The sequence below is a fragment of the Pteronotus mesoamericanus genome, unplaced genomic scaffold, assembly GCF_021234165.1.
Source record: "Pteronotus mesoamericanus isolate MK-2021 breed Mesoamerican mustached bat unplaced genomic scaffold, CSHL_Meso_final contig_74, whole genome shotgun sequence".
In the NCBI taxonomy this organism is placed as follows: domain Eukaryota; kingdom Metazoa; phylum Chordata; class Mammalia; order Chiroptera; family Mormoopidae; genus Pteronotus; species Pteronotus mesoamericanus.
Genome location: NW_026555247.1, coordinates 6480696 through 6499265, shown reverse-complemented (window position 1 = coordinate 6499265; position 18570 = coordinate 6480696). Strand labels below are relative to the sequence as shown.

The following is an 18570-nucleotide window of genomic DNA, read 5'->3' as shown; positions in this document are numbered from 1 at the left end:
CAGCGCTTGCCCCCAGGGTATAGAGCACTGGACTAAGACACGGGTCGCACACTTTTCCCGCAGGGAGCCAGAGGATGAATCGTTTAAGCTTTACGGGCCATGTGCTCTCTACCGCAACGACTCGGTTCTGTCCTTGGAGCATGAGGGCAGCCAAAGACAATACAGAAATGAACGGGCAGGCTGTTTCCCAGAAAATTGTATTTATAAACAGCCAGTGGCCACATTTGGCCTACGGGTGAGTCTGCAGACCCCTGGGCTATAGGGGAAAGGGTGACTCCGAGGAGATGTGGAAGGTCCAAACAAAGCAAACTCACCAAGGAAGGAGGTATTATTGTTCCCATTTCATAGACGAGAACCTGGTCACAAAGTGACAGAGCCAGAGCCACACAGTCCCTGCAGGCGTCAGGCTCGTACTCGCATTTGACCAGGACCTAAACAACGAAAGGCATGGATGCACCAGATGCGTAAAATAGGCAACACAGGTGACAGGAAAGAGGTGTGGCTGAGAAGAAGGGAAGCAGGGCAGGTGCTGGGCAGGACTGAGTGCTGTAGTCACTGAGGAGTTGGTGCACCCCGGAATGCCTGCCCCCTGGGTCCTCACACGCAGAGGTCCTTCTGAATGACAGAAAGGTAGAAACCAGAATAAGGAAACCACAGGGTAAGCAGTGCCTTTAGGAATCATTTAGGCCTCCTTCTGCTCAGTTCAGCTGAAGCCAGTTTGACAAGCATTTATGAGCCTGACTCACAAACCACAGCACTGAGAGTGGTTTGGAAGGGCACAGACTCCGATGCCAGAATGCCCGGGTTTGAACCCAGCTCCCACGTATGGGCTGAGGGACCCTGGGTAAGTCACTTAACCTCTCTGTGCTTTGGAATAGGGGTAATGAAGTTGGCTGTCTGAGGGCTGTTATACAAATGAACTTGCTTAAGCCCCCGAAAGTGCTCAGAATAATGCCTGGGACATGTGTTGGATAAAAATACTGTGTCAAGGCACTGAGGTCCCCCCGGGGAGGGAATGAAGTATCCGGACCCTGGTCAGGTGCTCAAACACGGAGCTCACCTCTAAGAAGTGCTCATCACTGGGATAAAAGGCCTTTTGATGTATATCTCCCAACACAGACGGGGACCATGTTTCATGTCCAAATGACTAACACAATGGCACTCATAATTGATATTCACTATGTTCAATGTTTGTTGAGTAAATGACACATAGCATAAAGTCCCAATACTAGAATTTCCTCCGCAAAACACCTGATACATATAACAAAGCACCTAGGTCACTTTGTGCCCACTCTGTGATCTTGGATTCCTGCCCCTCCATGTTGCTAGGGGCTGAAATCAATGTCTATGAAAGTACTTTGTAAACTTGAAGGCCCTTTAGCAACAGAGGCTGTTCCTGTAAATCACTTCTGAGTTGCGGGTGCTGGTGGCTGAGGACTGACTAACCGCCTCACAGAGCAGTTGCTTCCAGCTTGGACAGACTCCTGAAGTTGTCAGTCCAGTTGTGACACCTCCGCTGCCAGACGGAGCACAGCTGAAGGTGTCTTGTAAAGATCTCCCTTACACCATGGGAAACCCATTCATTCACTCACTAGCGCATGTCCTGCCAACCAAAGCCACATTGGACAAACTTAACACCTGTCTCCATCTGATTCTAAGGTTAGGTTATCCAAACACTCCCAAGCTAAATACGCCCGGTCATCACGGCAGGCCACAGGACTAAGATGCTCAAGCACTAGGCCTGGAAGGGCAGCAGCGTTCATCTGTCCCAACCCTTTAATTCCACAAGGAAACTAAGAACGAGCAGGGTGTGAAGCGAGACCCGTCCCGGGTTACTGGCCATGGCAGGATCAGGCCCAGAATCTAGAATTGCCAAGCACTGGTCTGGCATTGCTGATCCCTATCATGCCACCTCCCCTGGCCTCGCCTACCCCTCCTTCCCAATGAGTTCTAAGGGCTACCTGCACTTGGCCCTCTCCCTGCCTAACAACTCTCCTTCTGAAGGGAAAAAATGCAGGCAGACAGACCTTCCCGGGACAGCTCTGGGGACACAGAACAGAAGCATGCTGCTGTTTTCCCTGCCATTCCTGGAGGGCAAAAGGTCACACTCGGACTTGCTGCCCTCCCTGGGCACTTGCCAGCAGTAAGCAGGCTTCCGATTTATTTCCTCTTCTGAGCTCACCCACACTGCTACAGGCTTTGCGACAGACAGCCAGAGAGAGGGCAGCGGGTGAATCTCGGGCCACTCGCCTCAGCCCTGGCAGGGCACGGCCTCCCCTGAGCCGGGGGCGGGCGTCCTGGCAGAGCCTGGCCGGCCTCAGATGGCAGAGGCTTTGGCTTCCATAATTCATGTTCCTGAAAAAAAATGTCTCCACAATAACTTGGGTTTGCTTACTGCTGAGGAGTTCAAAGTCCTTCACAGGCTTCTGAAATCCAGATGAGTCAGGTGGCTCACAGCTGGAGCACACAGAGCGGTGCCTTGCCTCAAGTCACAAAGCAAAGCGGTGACAAAGTCAGGAAAAAATGCCCGATTCCCCCTCTTACTCTGATTGTAGATCTCCTAGTGAGCTCATACTTCTCTTTTCAGTAAAGACTGAGACTACAGTTGCAGCACTAGTCCAGGTTTCACCCCAAAGTGGGCAATGCAAACGGGCGGGGGAGAGTTAGAAGCTCCAAGTCTGTAAAGCAGTGGGGTGTGAAGTGAGCCTGAGCTGTCTCAATGCTGAGTGACCTTGAGCAGATAACTTAACGTCTCTAAGCCCTGGTTTCCTTGGCCTTACCAGTGGAAGAAAGTACCTGCAAAGCCAGCTTTCTCAAAGTGCAGATCGTTTGCATCCCAGGGAACTAGTCAGAAATACAGAATCGAGGTCTCTCCCAAACCTGCAGGAACTGAATCTGCCTTTCATGGAGATCCCCTTGTGATACTAAACACATTTACATTTGAGAAGCCCAGATATGTATAAAGCAGTTAATATTACATACTCCCTGAACACAGTCAGCTCTCAATAATAAATGTTAAGTATAATTAGCACTTGAAAGAACCCAAGACACAGAGCAAGTCTCTCACGAAGGAACAGACCCAGAAGAGCTGATTAACTTGCTCCAGGTCACACAGCGGCATCAGAAATCAAACTCAAGACTTGGGGCTCTTTTGTACCACACAACCTCCTCCCTTTTACGGCCTAACTCAACACAAGGCACAATGCTAACTCAGGTGTTCTAAGGAGCAAAACCCTCATGTTATTTTAAATAACATGGTCACCTCACTCCCTTCCCATCAGCAACTTAGACTCCATGGGCATCTGGGTGGCTGGCTGTCATTCAGAAGCTCTAGGAAGTGGCATAACCCAGGATGCTGCCAGTTGCTCCCTTAGATGAAAATTTTAAAGCGAACGGGAACCTGAAAACACACCTTATAAACTCATACACCCTCTCACCCATTAACACTTTCCTCATGTGGAGCTCACAGACCAAGCAGAGAAACACTACGGGTTGTCAAGCTAGAAGGCATCTTTTTGACCTCCCACCTCTGACACCTAGCCTAACAGCCAACCCCAGCATGCTGGCTTCCCGGGGCTGGAGACAGCCACAAGGCCCATGGTCCTGGGTTCCCCAGAAATTACAATGGAGAATGGCAAGTAGCAGCAAAGCTGGGAGGGAAGGGGGCCCAAACAAAGAGGCTAAACTGGGTCTGTGAAAGAACCTACACATGGGCTGGCGGTGAGGATTAAATGTGATAAATGTCAAACATCCAGCCCAGAGCACAGAGATTGTGTCATCATTCCATTGACACATCTGCACCAGCCCTGCGTACAGAAATTTTCCTCTGCGTCCTGTTTCAAAGTTTGGATGTCTAATTGTGATTGGTTTTACAAGTGTCCAGATAACATAACAAAAAAAAAAAAAAAAAAAAAAAGAAAGGGTTTCAATATTCCAGATGGAGTAATTCTGATTTTTATATATCCATAACAAACCCAATATATGAAATCTCAAGGTTATAAAAAAAAGGCAGATTTCAGACACACTATGGAAATGCTTTCCAAACTCCCATTTGTACATGAATCATCTAGGGATCTTGTTAAAATGCAGATTTGGACTCAAGTAATCCAGAGTGGAGTCTGAGAATTTACATTTCTAAGAGCTCCCATGAAGGTCAAAGAGCCCATACTTTTGAGCAGCAAGGCTTACTTAGCGAGAAACAAATCCAAGGGAAGAATGATTTGATTTTAAAAATGACGTGCCAGGAGAACATTCATGAATGAGTGTATGGGACTAGCCAGGCTAACAGAGTTTCTTAGAGGGACATACACCAGGAAAGCAAATGGCATTCTTTAAACCGGCCCCAGGCCTTCTTCAAATGAGTCTGTAATCTACACCACTTTGTCCAGGCAGGTTAAAGTACTCTCTAGCGATCATAAAAGCAACTTGCTTCTGACAAAATTCTTGAAAGCAGCACAGTGTAGGGAACAAAGCATCTAGGATATTTCCACTCCAACAGCTGGTGGCCAAGCTAGCTCTTCAAGGCCTTTCTTAAATCAAGTTTTACCCAAGTTTTCCTCTCTGTACATTAAATTTGATGCTGTTTCTGTGGACAGCTCTATTTTTTTTTTTTAAATGCCTATCACCTTCTCAGTTATAGAAAATTCCAAAGTAGTAAGGTGAATGTGATTGTCAGGTATAATGCACACTTTTTGCCCAAATTTTTGAGGGAAAAATAAGGATGCACATTGTACATGAGTAGTACCTGAAATACCTTGTATCTGTTCTTGTGTTTTGTAATTATTTGTTACATAAAATTTCTTCTTCCATAACATGTTCAAAAATACATGCTAAAATGCCTTTGTAACACAAAAATCAAGTATCTAAACAAATAAATTAAAAAATTGAATTAAAAAAGTAAAACTAAAGCCTTTTTCCTGAAAGTTTGGGCCAAAAACATGAGCACACGTTATACACGGGAGCACATTACACACGGCAAAATATGGTACCTTATATTGAGTAACCCATCTTAATGTGTGTTTTGTAGGGAAAGATCAGATATACAAGGGCTTCATATTGAAAGGATCAGAGATTAAATTTTAGCGATTCTTTGGATGGGAAGTACTAACACACAAGATCTTCCATAACCCCTTAAATGAGATTCTTGGAAACAAGTTGTGAGGTAATCTGATATACAGCTGTTCTTCCCACAAGAACACATCTGCCTACCAGGAGGCACAGGCTGGTCTTGCACACTGGCTTAAACTAACATGTATGTTTATTACAATTCCTGTCGTGGAACTCTGGACTAGCTGGGCTCATACTCAGACGATACACACTATGAGCCAGTGAGTGATGTCAGGTAGTAATATCGAGCTGCCCAGAAACTGCTGAGTACGCACCGCTCACTCAGAATGGAAGGGATTTCCCTCCCGTCTGCTCACTCACTCACGGGGAGATGCGTGTGCTGACAAGAAATGCCAGGGACAGGCTGTCACCTGTGCCCAGTCTTGATAAGTCATCCACACAATTACCAGGCGCTGGCCTGCTCCTCACCCCTGTCTGCAGCCATGTGCACTCACACTACTACGCTACACACTGAGCAGGGTCACCCAGTTGGGAAGAGACTCAATAAACTTCTGGATGAGCGCAGCTTGTTCTTCCCCATTTGTCCCTTGGGGGAGGAAGTTAAGTTTTCCAATAGGCCACCTTCTTACTTAGGCCAGAGCATGCCTGAGCTTTCAGATGAGCATGACAGGAGGGAAGGCAGCACAGAAAATGTTCTCCCTTCTCATTTTGAGGCCTGTAAAATATTAATAAGGTCCCATCCCAGAAGAGGAAACTGAGACCTCAGGTGAAACTGAGCAAATGCCGAGTCAGTGCTATAACTAACTGCACAGAAGGCCTTGTTAACTCATGAGGGAGGATGAATACTCTCTCTCAGGGAACAGGCCAGCGTTCCCCACCCTCCTACTCCGGTTGTCTTCCAATCTCCAGTCCCACTGTCTGACACAGGTCGAACTCCCAGCTGTGCTTTGAACACATGGTGACAAGCTCCGGTTATTTTCTGAACAGTAAGCTAATGTTGAACATTTCATGCGTTTGCTAAAATGTTTAATTCCTGCAGATAAACTAGCAAGTACAACACGCTTTTAACTAACTCTAGCAAATGCATCTTGGAACGGAAAAAAGAACCCTCAAACCCTATTTTCTCCCTGTTCCCCACACCTGAATCAAAGGACTGTATGAAGTACTTTACATTATTTGAGGAAACTAAAAGAAAAACGCCACGTTTTCCTGAGACACAGGAATACTTGAGCGCAGGCAGGAATTTCTCAGGAGGGATTCACCGCGTGCCTGCGACAAGTTCGGGCTTACAGACGCCGCTGAGCCGCGGGTCGGACCCACTGTTCTACCCTGCGCCCCGTCAGGTCTCGCCTGCCGTGCGGGAGAGCGCCTCTCCGGGTCTGGAACCGAACGGTTTTCTGCAAGTTCGCGATCTCCTGGCAACGGGTTTGGCGCCGCTTTTTAATGGGCCCCTGCAACTCCTATCTCCGGACCCACTGCACGACCATGGGTGCTTCTGCTCTGCGAGTGCTGGGCTTGTGCACATACGTGTGAACACACACTCCCTGGGGACTCTCCCACTTTCGCGTGCCCTGTGGTCTGGAATTTGGGCCAGAAGTTCAGGGATCCGGAAGGGCTCGGGAAGGTGGGAGCGACCAGTGTCCCGCGGCAAAGAGCCGGCAGCGAGGGACGCGGGGCGACGCGTGCGTCGCGTCCTGCATACTCACCGGGACCTCTGCAGCTGCTCCAAGGCGGTGGTGCTGCCCCCCTGGCCCGGGTGTTCCAAGGAGCAGTAGTTCTGAGAGGTCTGCCTGGAGAAGGCAATGGGCAGGATTCCCTGAGTGAACGAGTTGAGGCGGCCCCGACTGCCGCTCCCACTCCCGGGGGTCCCGGAGCCCAGGAAGGCGGTCGCCGGCACCTGCACGCTGGTGAAGGCATCGTCCTCCTCCAACTCTTCTTGCCCGTCGGGTAGCTGCGGCTGAGCGCAGGCGGCGAGAGGCGCCTGCCGGAGGTCCCCCGACGCCCGGCCCGCGCCTAGGGGGCTTGGGAGCCCCCGGGCCGCTCCGAGGCTGCCGGGGACCAAGGACGGCAGCGGCGAGGGCTGAGGGAGGCAGGAACCCGATCCAGCTGCTAGTACCGCCGTGCCCGCCGCGGTGAGCGCGCTGCAGCCGCCCCGCTCGGCAGCGGCGAGCTGGCTGAGCCGAGTCCTCGCGCCGCAGGCACTGCTCGCGCCTGGCTTGGCCGCGCCGCTGTCCTCGCTGCTGCCCCAGTCCTCATCCTGCAGCGGCGGCCGTCCGTCTAGCGAGATGTTGGTAAGGAAGGAGAGAGCAGCCTGGCGGCGCCGCGGATCCATGCGCGGCTTCCTGGGGGGCTCCAGCGGTGGCGGCGGCTGGGCCGGCGCGGCAGCCGTGGGCTGGGGCTGCTGCGGCGGCTGCTGCAATCCGCTGGTGCCCCCGGCGTCGGTGCCGCCGCCGCTGCTGCAGGCGGCCGTGCTGGGGGTGGCGGCAGCCGCCGCCATTGTGTCCGTCTGCGGCGATATTTCCGAGACGCCCCGACAAGCGAGCGGCGCCCGAGTGCTAAGCCGCGGGCGCGAGCGCCGGCGACCCGGGCTGGGCAGGGCACGGGGCGCGGGCGGCGTGCGCGGCAGGCCGGCCCCCCCGCGGGCGGGCCATGCTCGCCCCTCAGTAATCGGGCGGAGGACGCCGCCGCCCCGGCCCACGCGTGCGGCTCACTTGTTCGCTTGCTGTCGGCTCGCTGGCCGCCGACGCGTTCGGTCCCCGGCGCTCCCTGCCCCCACGTTCTCCCGCAGCTGGCCGGGGTGTCCGTATTTATAGGTGCGCGCGCCCCGCGCTCGCGCTCCAGGGCGCTCTTTGCAATAACACAGTATCACGTGTGGGGAATGAAAGCTGGGAGGAAAACAAAGCCGCAGGCGGCGGCCGCAGAGACTGGCGGCGGGAGGCAAAGGGCCGGAGGAGGAAGAAGAGTAGGAAAAGAAAGTCGAGCGGGCAGGGGGATCCACTACGCTGTCCTGGTCGTTTGAGTTCCCTGGGGAGGCGTGATGGTTCCCGTGGCTCGCCGGAGCCAGGGGCGGGAGGCGAGCACGTTTTCCTCCACACGCTCGGACTGGGAGTTAGGGGTACGAGCGGAACCCCTGGAGTCACGGCGTCAGGACTTGGTCCCGGGAGAATCGTGGGTCTGCAGGACAGTTATTTGGAGCAACGCCTAGATTTGTCCCTCGAGCTTTTTAACTGGCCCCCGCACTGCTGTTGGGCCCCGAGAAGTAAGTCCTTATAAATAGTTACACGGCGCCCTACGCGGACTGTCCACCTTAAAACTGTCGCTAACCATTGAGGTTGTGTCTCATTCATTCTCAGGCCGAGGATGCAGCCCCTGGGATAAATTCACCGGAGGATGCTTAAGAACCTGGGCGCGTGAACATCTGTCGACTGGCCGGAATAACGTACACATCCCCCATTTGATTGGGGCTGTCAGTTTTTCTCTCTTAGCACAGGCCAACATAAATTTTTACTTTGATCCTGAAATGTGCTTCGTTTTCTATGAAAACATGAGTAGACTAAGATGGCCTCATACCCATTCCCCTTGTTACATTGCAAATTTTTGTGGATTGTGATTTCTTTTCCTTTTACATAAACTGGAGCCAATCTGTACTTTCGGTCATTCATTTGATAACGCCCTTTTGGCACTTACCATGTCTTCTATAAATATGGATTCCTGCCCAGAGCTGCAGCTCTGGATCTGGGTAGAATCGCTGAACGCAGTATCCCAGCCCCAACCCAAAGAAGTTCCTGCCCTGGCTGCCCCGAGCAGTGAGGAGGGGGCAGGAGCGATCTGAAAAATTGTGCTGGTTTCCCAGTGCTGTTTGGGTGACTTCACAAACGCAAGAAGGAACCGGCACACTGAGTTAAGCTCTGCGACATCTAAGAAACCTCTCCACACGTTTCTGAGGGAGAAGCAATGTGTTTAAGATCCACGGATTAATTTAATTAAAGGTTTAAATTTAGCCCTAGGGCTAATGGGTAACTCTACATTGAAATTCCACTCCATTTCAAGTTCAGGAGAGTACATTGAGTAATGGAGAGCAAATACACCCTGTTCAGAGATGGGCAGCCAACCTAGAGGATGAGATATGGGGCAGTTTCAGGTTACAGTTGCTCAGGACAAACATGGCACATGGCCTTTTACACGAACAATTGTTCATATTTTATTTTATGCCATTTTTAGGCCTTTTGAAAAAGTGAAGCCTGCTGTCTATTTATAGCAAAGCCTTATGGCAGCTAAGTCAAAGGTTGGTGACCAGCTCTGTGAAATTTCATTAGGATTTTAATTACTTTGTTAACTAACTACATAAAAACTTCCAAGCTGCTTTATTACAATCAACTTATTTTCCATGACCACTGGCCTGGTTGTGCTGGCAGGCAGTGTTCAATGAAAGACAACAACTCAGCACATGTAAAAGAAAACAACTATTTTTAAATTATGACAGTGATAAATGTTAATTGCAGAACATTTACAGAATAAGATAAGCAAAGAGAAGTTGGGGGAAAAAAACATCACTAGCAATCTTATGTCCTATGAAAATAACTGTTAAAATTTTGATTTTTGTCCTGTGTGTATTTTTAAATAAAGCAAATACAGGCTGTTTGTATCTTGTGGCTTTTTGCTTGCTTTTTTGTGATCATCTTTCCATTTAGAATATTCTTCTGTAGTATCATTTGAATAATGGCATAATGTTCAGTTTGAAAGGGAGACTGTAATTATTAAACCTGTGCCATACATTAAACATTTAGGTTATTTCCACTTTAGAGAGTGGTGATGACATCCTTTGTTCTTCTTAATCTTGCTACCATTCAGTATAATTTTCTTCGGTTAAATAGATTCTGGGGCAAGTGGCACATGATGTTCTTAAGACTTTCCATCTAGAAAAGTTCCAATCTGATTCCTCATTCTTTTGCCAGCATTGGGTATTAAAATTTTTTCATAAATATTAATTTCTTTGCCCATTCGATATAACTCTGCCTATTTTAAATGCCAAGTATGCAAACTAATTTAAAATATTTATTAAAGCGTCAAACAAGAATATCTACCTTCAAACTGCCCGTGTGATCCTTTTATAGGGATATGACATGATTTACTTACTGTTCACCTACTGTGTGCCAACCACAGAATATTTCTAATCCTATGACTCCCCTGGGAGGTGGTATGGGTTGTCATCAATATTTTGCAGGTGAGGCTCAGAAAAAGTAAATAATTGCCCAAGGTTACCTAGCTCTTAAAGTGGTTGGGCCAGTATGCAGACTTTATTCTAAGACCCATATATGTTCTGACGCCCTCTGCTGGTGAGGATGTTTTATGGGAAGAGGCCAACTCCAGATTTAATCTTATATTTATATTTCAGCGTCAACTCTAATGGAAGTAATAGAAGTTTTGGAGGAAGGAGCATCTGGGTACCAAGAACAAGTCTCTTAACCTCTCTACATCAGTTTCCTCTGTGGGTGATCTGGAGGTACAAATGAGATTGAACAAGAAGCATTTTATAAACTTAAAGTACTTTTAAAAAAATGTCTGTTATATAAAATCCTAATCTATGTCCTGAATTATTTCGAATGTACTTATTTTCCACCTATTTATTTACTGATCAAATATTGAGCAACTTCTATGGGCACAATGCCACCTTGCTACAAAAGGAATAAAAAGAAGAATGGCCTTTAGCCTTATGACCTTGGCAATGAAAATAGTGGAAAACAGAAGCTCAGGTCACATTGAAATTCAAATGCAAGGCAGATTCTGATTAAGTGAGAAGTCTGACTTGGGCTATAAATGTTATCAAAATATGAAAAAAAAAGGGAGCTCTTTATTTGCAGTAAGGCCTGAAGGGAAGGCCTAATATAAGAGCCAGGAGATAAAGAAGGGATGGAGCGGGGCACTTTGGGGAGGAGAAGTTCTGCAAACAAACTCCTCAGGGATTACAGGCAGAGAGAACTACAACTTAAAATGTAATTCCTCTTAATCAGCCAAGGTTTTTTTTTCCATTTACTTTCATATTGCCCCTTCCAAGTGCCTATTCTGAAAGCTTTTTCTGCATGTATGAACTGTTTCAAGTGTCAATTTTAAAAACAAAGAAAAAAAAAAAAGAACCTGCAAATATAATGGCTGACCCTTAAAAAAAAAAAGTAGCAGACCACGATGTCTGAAAATTAGCTTAGGTATGGCAGTGGATATCGCTCATAATGGAAACCAGCTGACATAGCATAGAACAAGAGGTTCTGATGCCAGTGTAGGTTTTTACAAGATGGTGAGTTTTCGGGGCTCCAGGTGGGCCCCAGGTACATGCACAAGCTTCCAGATGAAGGCTCCACTAGACTCTGCACAAATACAGGCCTAGTGGGCTGTATCTCCAGTATAAAAAGCATTATTTTATAGTTTTTGCATTTGTTCAGGTCATTCTCACATCAGAACGGGATGAATGTGTCCAGATGCTGGCGACACATCACCACTATGCCTGCTAGACAAATTGGTGGTCCGTGGTAACCTTTACTGATAGGCACATGAAGAAACAGCTCACAGAAAGTGAAATGCAAGTGCCTAGCAATTGCTTGAAAGAAGAAGTAAGAGTGATGGACACTCTAATACTGCTGATGAAGGGTAGATTGAAACACCTTTCTGGAAAGTCATTTGGCAATAGTATCAAGGGCCTTAAAAAGTTCTTGATTAAGAGCATGAACTTTGGAGTCATACTGGCCAAGTTGGCCCCACTGTCATGGCTTTGAGTGTGTTGAGCACATTGCTCTACTTATTTGGACTTCAGTTTTGTCATCTGTGAAATGAGAGGGAAAATATCTACCTTATAGCATTCTTATGAGGATTCAATGCAATAATAGTGCAGTCAATGCTTCGTACATGGTAAGCACTCAAGATTATAGTTACCGTGATAATCCTAAAGGGCTAGTAAGAAACGTGGTCAAAGATTGATGCACAAAAATATTCCTTATAACATTGTTTAAAATAAAGAAAACTTTAAAAACAGAAATCCTAAATGTGGAACAATGGGAAACTAAGTAAATTATTGCTTACTCAACTGGATATTGTGCTTCTATTTTTTAAAAAATTATCTTTACCATCCTTTCTTAAGACATGAAAAATGTTTTGTGAAACAATGCTAACCAAATAAAACAGAACAGAAACTTGATCAATCACAATGTCTCAACTTTGTAAAAAAAAAGAAATGAGTGGAATTGTTAAAGACTAATATGCATCTAAAGGCTACATGTGACCAGAAGATTAAATCACTGGTTAGTAGGATTACAGTGATTTCTACTTGTTTCTTTTTGCTTATCTAAGTAGAAATAAGTGCGTGATAATTTTAGAAATTGCTTCCCGATCAACAATCTTAAAAATATTTTTAAATTCATAGAAATAAATCTTGGAAGAACCTATGCCCAAATTTTAAATGATGGAATTATTGGGAACATTTTAAAAATTTTTTAGGAATATTAAGAAGCAATTAGCTTTCTCTGTGATAGCAGGACATGGTTAGAGAAGAAAATGCCTGTTGTTAAAGGAACTGTGTATGAATGAAAGTGATAGGAAAAGAATAGACTTTTGGGAAGTGACTGGCAATGAATGTTTCCAGAACAGCTAGATTAAAAAGATTATAGTGGTGAATAATGGGAGAGGAAGTTGAAAAACAAATAAAACACCAAATCATGGGGGCCTACAATCTAAACTAAGGAATTTGAACATACAGCATTATAAAGCCGTAGATAATTTTTAAACAGGAAGTGATGGGTGTTGAAAGCCAAACTGAAGGAGTGTTAATTTGGCAAATATGAAAATGCATAGGGGTTGAAGAGAGAGTCTGAAGGAACAGTGAGGGTTTTTGTTTATTCTTCCATTTTTGTATTAATTCATTCAGCACTCATTGAGCTCCTGCTTTATGCCCATGCTCTCTGCTAGGCACTTACAGGAAGGCTGCAGGCTGCTGAGGAGATTGCAAAGAGAGCAAAGGGAACAAAGGTGGATTCCCTTTTATTTGAAAGCCCTGAAATGGTAATTTCTACTGATGTTGAATTCTTACCATAGTCCTCTGACAGTTGAAGAGACAGAGGCTTAACAAAGGCACGGTGATGTGTCTCTGGTCACACGCTCTATCCTCAGAGAGTTCCTTCTGTAACCTCTTAGGGGGACATTTGTGTCAGCAGGGAAGAGCCTAATCTTAGGGGGTCAGAGAGGCCCCACAGAGAAGGGGATATTTGAACTTGGACTCTAGTTCACATGTGAGATTGGGCATTCAGGCCATGCAAAAGCACAGGGGCCATAACCTTAGGACTCTATTACAACAATTCAGGCCTGAGGCAGTAAAACTTGGAATTGGCAGCGGGAATGGAAAAGAAGGGTCAAGTGAGAGAGATGCTGAGGAGAAACTAGGTTCTAGATTTCCAACCACGGGGGGCAGCTACAATTTCTGAAAGAACCAACAGTATCCTAGGGAGCAGACAACAGATGAGAGGGTTAAAAAAAGTTGGCTGAATTTTGGCATGAGTTCATGTTCTACACCATCAGACAGTGGCCCAATAAAAGGCTAAAGATCTCATTTTTCTAAATCACAACTTTACCAGGTTGAAAGATAAGTAGATGTTGAGTCTATAGTGGCACAATCCTCCAATGTGGTGACAGATGGCCTCCCAGCGTGAAGGGCTGAGGACAAAGGCCTCTGGAGCACCCTAGGCTGGCCACAATCACACACCCCACTTGCCCTTTGAGACACAATTCAGAGGCGAAACAGCATTTTGGCCCCCTTTAGAGATATACCCGGGGAGGAGGCTTTGGAAACAAACCTTCCCAGGCCCGTATCAGCCATCCTAGAACCTCTTTGATTGCAAGTGACAGAAATCCAAGCCAAGCAGTTTAAGGAGGATTTATCCTCAGGATTCAGGAGTGTCTCAAAAAAGAATGAGGAATCCAGCTGCAGCCTGGCAGGCCCAGAGAGAACTGTAGACTTGAACAACTGGAGACTCCCCCTTTCTTTTCCCCTCACCTCCAGTGCGTGAGTCACATGCCGTCATCTCCCCCTGGACGTTAGGTTCCTCTGCTTCTCTGGTAAAGGAGGCAAGAAATGTGCCCCAGGCAGATTTCCACCTTTGTAACTCACAGAATCGGGCACCTCTGGGTTCCTTTTCAGATTTACCAAGAAAGACCTGATTGGCAAAGCTTGCATGGAGTAGGTCTTGGACTAGTCAGCTGGGTTGGGTCTCGGCTGACAGGCGTCCACCCCTGGAAGCAGTGGATGGGGTGCGTGGGGTGGGCAATTCCCAGCAGTGGGGAAGTGTGGGGCCGGTAGAACAATAGAGGGTCTACCCTGGGGGGGGCACTTTCTTAACTTCTCTAAGCCTATTTTCCTGACTTGGAAAATGGAGATACATAATCTCCCTTGGAGTTTATTGTTGAGAAGATTAAAGAGGAGTTTATTATTGAGAAGATTAAAGAGGATTAAAAGAGGTGATACTCAGCTTCCCACCAAGTGCTTCTAAAGACAGAAGAGAGTAGACTAATAGCCTGAGGGGGCTGTTGATGAAGCTTGAAGCAGGACTTTTCTTTAAGATCTTTTTAGCTTAAAAAGTGTATGATCTCTGGGAATTCAGCATAGGATAAAACTGACATTTCAGGTCAGTAAAGGAAAGATTCATTATTCAGTCAATGATATTGAGACAACTAGGTTGCCAGTTGAGGGGGGCAGGGAGCAGATACCTCACAGTTTATACCAAATTAAATTCCTGATGGAAGAGAGACTTAAGGGCAAAAAAGGAAACCATAAAAGTCCTTATGAAAAGTGGTAAAGACCTTAGTAAAATAACTCAGAATGTGTACTCATGTTGTTTGGTCCAATGCTGCAACTCCAGCACTGGAAGTAGTGCCTGACACAGAGTTGGATCTTAGTAAATCTTTGGTGAAATGAATTCATAAAAAAATGTTTTTAAAATCAATCCAGATAGGGGAGAATCCTTTCTAAGTGTGGCATAAAACCCAGAAGCTTTAAAAGCAAGGGTAAATTCAGGTACAAACACACGCGCGTGTGCACACACACACACACACACACACACAAACACACAGATATGACTATATGGCTAGAGGAGAGGGGAAACTAAATCAAAAGACAAACATACTGGAGGGCAATATCTGCAATTCATATCACAAAAGGTACATTTCCTCACTATTTAAAGAAATCCTAAATATTAAGAAAAAAGCCAGCAATCCAATGGAAAAATGGTATGGTATGAAGAAACACTTCCCAGAATAAGAATATAAATAAATGGGTCTTGAACATTAAAAAAAAAAAAAATCAACCTTCTTCACACTTAAGAAAAACAAATAAAAGCTCTAATGAGATACAAGTACAAGTCTTCCTTCATCAGATTGGCTAAGGTCAGAAAATTTGAGAACACATTATTGTCTCTTGCGTATCAGGTATGGGGTGAGGAAACAATCTCTGACATAGTGATTGAGGGACTGGAAGATCTCTCCAAAGAGAGACTGGACCAGGCAGTATACCCTGTGACCCACTTCCAGGAATTTGTGCTACAGAAATACTATTACGTGTACAAATGAAGAAAATTTAGGGTTATAGTTATTGCAGTGTTGTTTGTAATGGGAAAATATTGGAAATAGCAATCATGGTGTTGGTTAACAAATTCTGGCACATCCATACAGTGAAATATTGCACAGCTGTTAAAATAATGAAATAATTCTATGAATGTGTAATAAAAACTCCTCCATGATGTAGTTTTTATCTGAAAAAAGCAAGCTGGAAAGTAGTGTGTATTTTATGCTACCATTTTTACTTAAAACAAAAAAAGCAACTCATATCCATAGCTATTTACTTGTACTATGTATAGATAGTCTCTTGGATGATAGTCCTAAGAATCTGAGAATAGTAGTTGCCTCCTGGGAGTGAAGCTGGGTAGTTGGAGAACAGAGATGTCAACTTTTATTTTTAACTCTTTTATACCTTCTGAATTTTTTTCAGAAATGTATTACCTCTTGAAATAATAAATTAAATTAAGAAAAATGTGTGTTAATTTAGCATTCTGCTCCATAATATATCTACAATTGATTTAATGTAAAAATAGTGTTTTAAATCATTCACTTTACACTAATTAACTTTCCCTCTCAAATCTAGAATAAAATTAACATTCTAGAAAGATGCACACATCCATCCTGGGCTTTTGTGTTTTGGGCACAGCAAGTATCCCCTTTCTGAAGAGAACAGAACTTGAACTGTTGGCACGTCAAGTAACTGCCCTACAAATTTGAGTTCCCATTTCTGTGGGAACGGAACTGTTCCGGGAGCGCAGTTGGAGGGTACCATCCTCCACTGGCAAGATCAGAAGGCTGGTGAGTGTCTTAAGCCCTAAACAGGGCTTTGCAGGGTATTGTCCCATGAAACCCAAGGTTTTATCATTCCATGAAATCCATGTTCTTTAGCCTGGAGCAGTGCCTGGCACATAGTAAGCATTCAAAAATTATATTTCTGGAATGCACGTACCAAGAGTTGTGGGATCTCACCTGAGGGAGAGACAAATGCTGGGTCGAAGCTTTGGGGATGTCCCATGAATAAGTAGCATTTAACCTGGAGTTTAAAGAGGACAAGGACAATAAGAGCCATAATTTCAAGTGGAAAGAACAGTCTATTTGGGACATGAGAGTGGAGGGAGAGGGGCCAGGGAAGGCCGCCTGTGTCAGCTCACAGAGCTCCTCTCTGCCCTGGTTGGAGCAGCAGTCACACGTGGCTGGTTAACTCGGGGGCATCGTGTGTGGTCGCGGATTCCTGACAAGAGTTAATTTGTAAAGGTCCATGAACTGACAGGCAGGAAAGGAAATAACCTGGTACTTTCACTTGCACCTAGAGTGATGCTTTGGGAAAGGACCAGGTGGGAGTGGAAGGGGTAGGGGCATCCCACCTAGAGCTGGTGGGAGGGGCTGTGCTCTCAGCCTATCAGATCCAGTGCCCCCTTCTTATTACTGCCCCCTTATTATTGTCCAGCAAGAGCCATAGATAATAGTCACACTCTATCCAGAATCCAAAAAGTTCGGGTAATCCAAATGTTTTGTTCTGTTTAAGTCTAGGAGCAACATCCGTTTGCCAGCAAAAACCTGCCCTGAGTGAACCTGTGGCTACATAGAGACTATTCGTCCCACTCCATGTGTCTCTGAATGTGTTTTGCTGTAGAAATATTAGTGTCCTTGATTATAGGGCTCTGTGGATGCTGTTCCAGACACCACTGAGGTGTTGTTCATTGTATGTGAACCACGCTACTTTTTTAAAATCTGAAAAACTCTGAATTCTGAAACACTTCTGGTCCCCAAGGTATTTGATGATGAGTTGTGGCCTAATATAATTGGCCAACATACATAATGTTTAAAAATAAGGTAATATAATAGGCTGAGTGTGAAACAATGAAGCTATAAAGGAACAAGCAGACATTTATAAGAATATAATGTACATTTCAATATGTACATGTGGGGCGGGACTACACTAGAAGACCTAAGAAATGAATTGGATGCTTGTCCCCACGCGTAGGCTCTCCTGAATATGGCAATTCAAATACAACTGATAAAGTTGTATGTTCTTTTTTGCAACTCAAATACTATGAGCGTCATCACTGTGATTTCACAAAATGATGAACAACTGTAGTAAAGTTCCAAATATTGAAAAATACAGTCTCCCTAAATGTAATCGATAGTTGCATTCTTGGAAAATCTGGTGCATATAAAAACCATGCAAAATTACTTTGCGTGCATTTGTAAAACATAATTAGGTTTTAGGCTCAGATAATTACAATGAGTCTTTTTGCTTACAAGATACATTTTAATGAGATGTTTGAAAGTGATTCCGGATGGAATTCTTTCTTGTGGGCGACTGCCTCACACATGGCAGGGGGCCTCAGGTCCTTGGCCTCAGATGTTAAATATCAGCAGTGCCCCCAGCCAGATCGTCATGACAGCCAGGAATGCCCCTTACATTTTCACAAAGCCCATAGGGTGGTAACTTCAGGAGGGGAATGCAACTCACCCCCAGCCCCAGGGAGAACCCCCAGGGTGGAAGAAGCTGACAGGAGCCAGCAAATGAGCCCCTACAGCCCCAGGGCAAGCTCTGGTCTAGCGAGGGAATCCCAGTCAAGTCCAGACTGAGCCGTCTGGAATTGGAGGATCTTGTTTGCTCTGGTACCTCGGCCTCAGGGAAACAGACTGGAATTACACACCTCAGTTTCTCATCAGGTGTGCCAGAGTGGATCTGTGGCACTCCCACTGGCCCACCTACTGGAGGTTTTGGCCTCAAACACCTGTCTTTCCTGCCAGCAAGGTGGCGCCTTCTTGAATGGGCTGATGGGCCACGTGGTGCTCTGCTGATCAGGAGTTCAGGGTGTGTCAAGCAACCTGTGGGCTGTGTGTCCTCCTTTGAGTCACTCCTCTAAGTCTCAACGGATCTTAGTGGTTAAGAGGTAAAAT

The 18570-nt window shown here is 45.8% G+C and overlaps 1 protein-coding gene across 3 annotated transcripts in view; it reads right to left on the bottom strand.

Moving 5' to 3' along the window:
* Positions 1 to 7564, bottom strand: part of CABLES1 (Cdk5 and Abl enzyme substrate 1) — a 101461-nt gene extending 93897 nt beyond the window's left edge. The window contains exons 1-2 of one of the 3 annotated variants that reach the window (XM_054583446.1): positions 6965 to 7115; positions 6774 to 6857 (exon numbers count right to left, since the gene is read on the bottom strand). In XM_054583446.1, the coding sequence (XP_054439421.1) occupies positions 6774 to 6857; positions 6965 to 6984 (104 nt within the window). In that variant the 5' untranslated portion in view covers positions 6985 to 7115. Of the gene's footprint in view, positions 1 to 6773 lie in introns of all 3 variants that reach the window. The other 2 variants (XM_054583444.1, XM_054583445.1) reach the window with 2 other exon arrangements.
* Positions 7565 to 18570: the final 11006 nt, after the last annotated feature.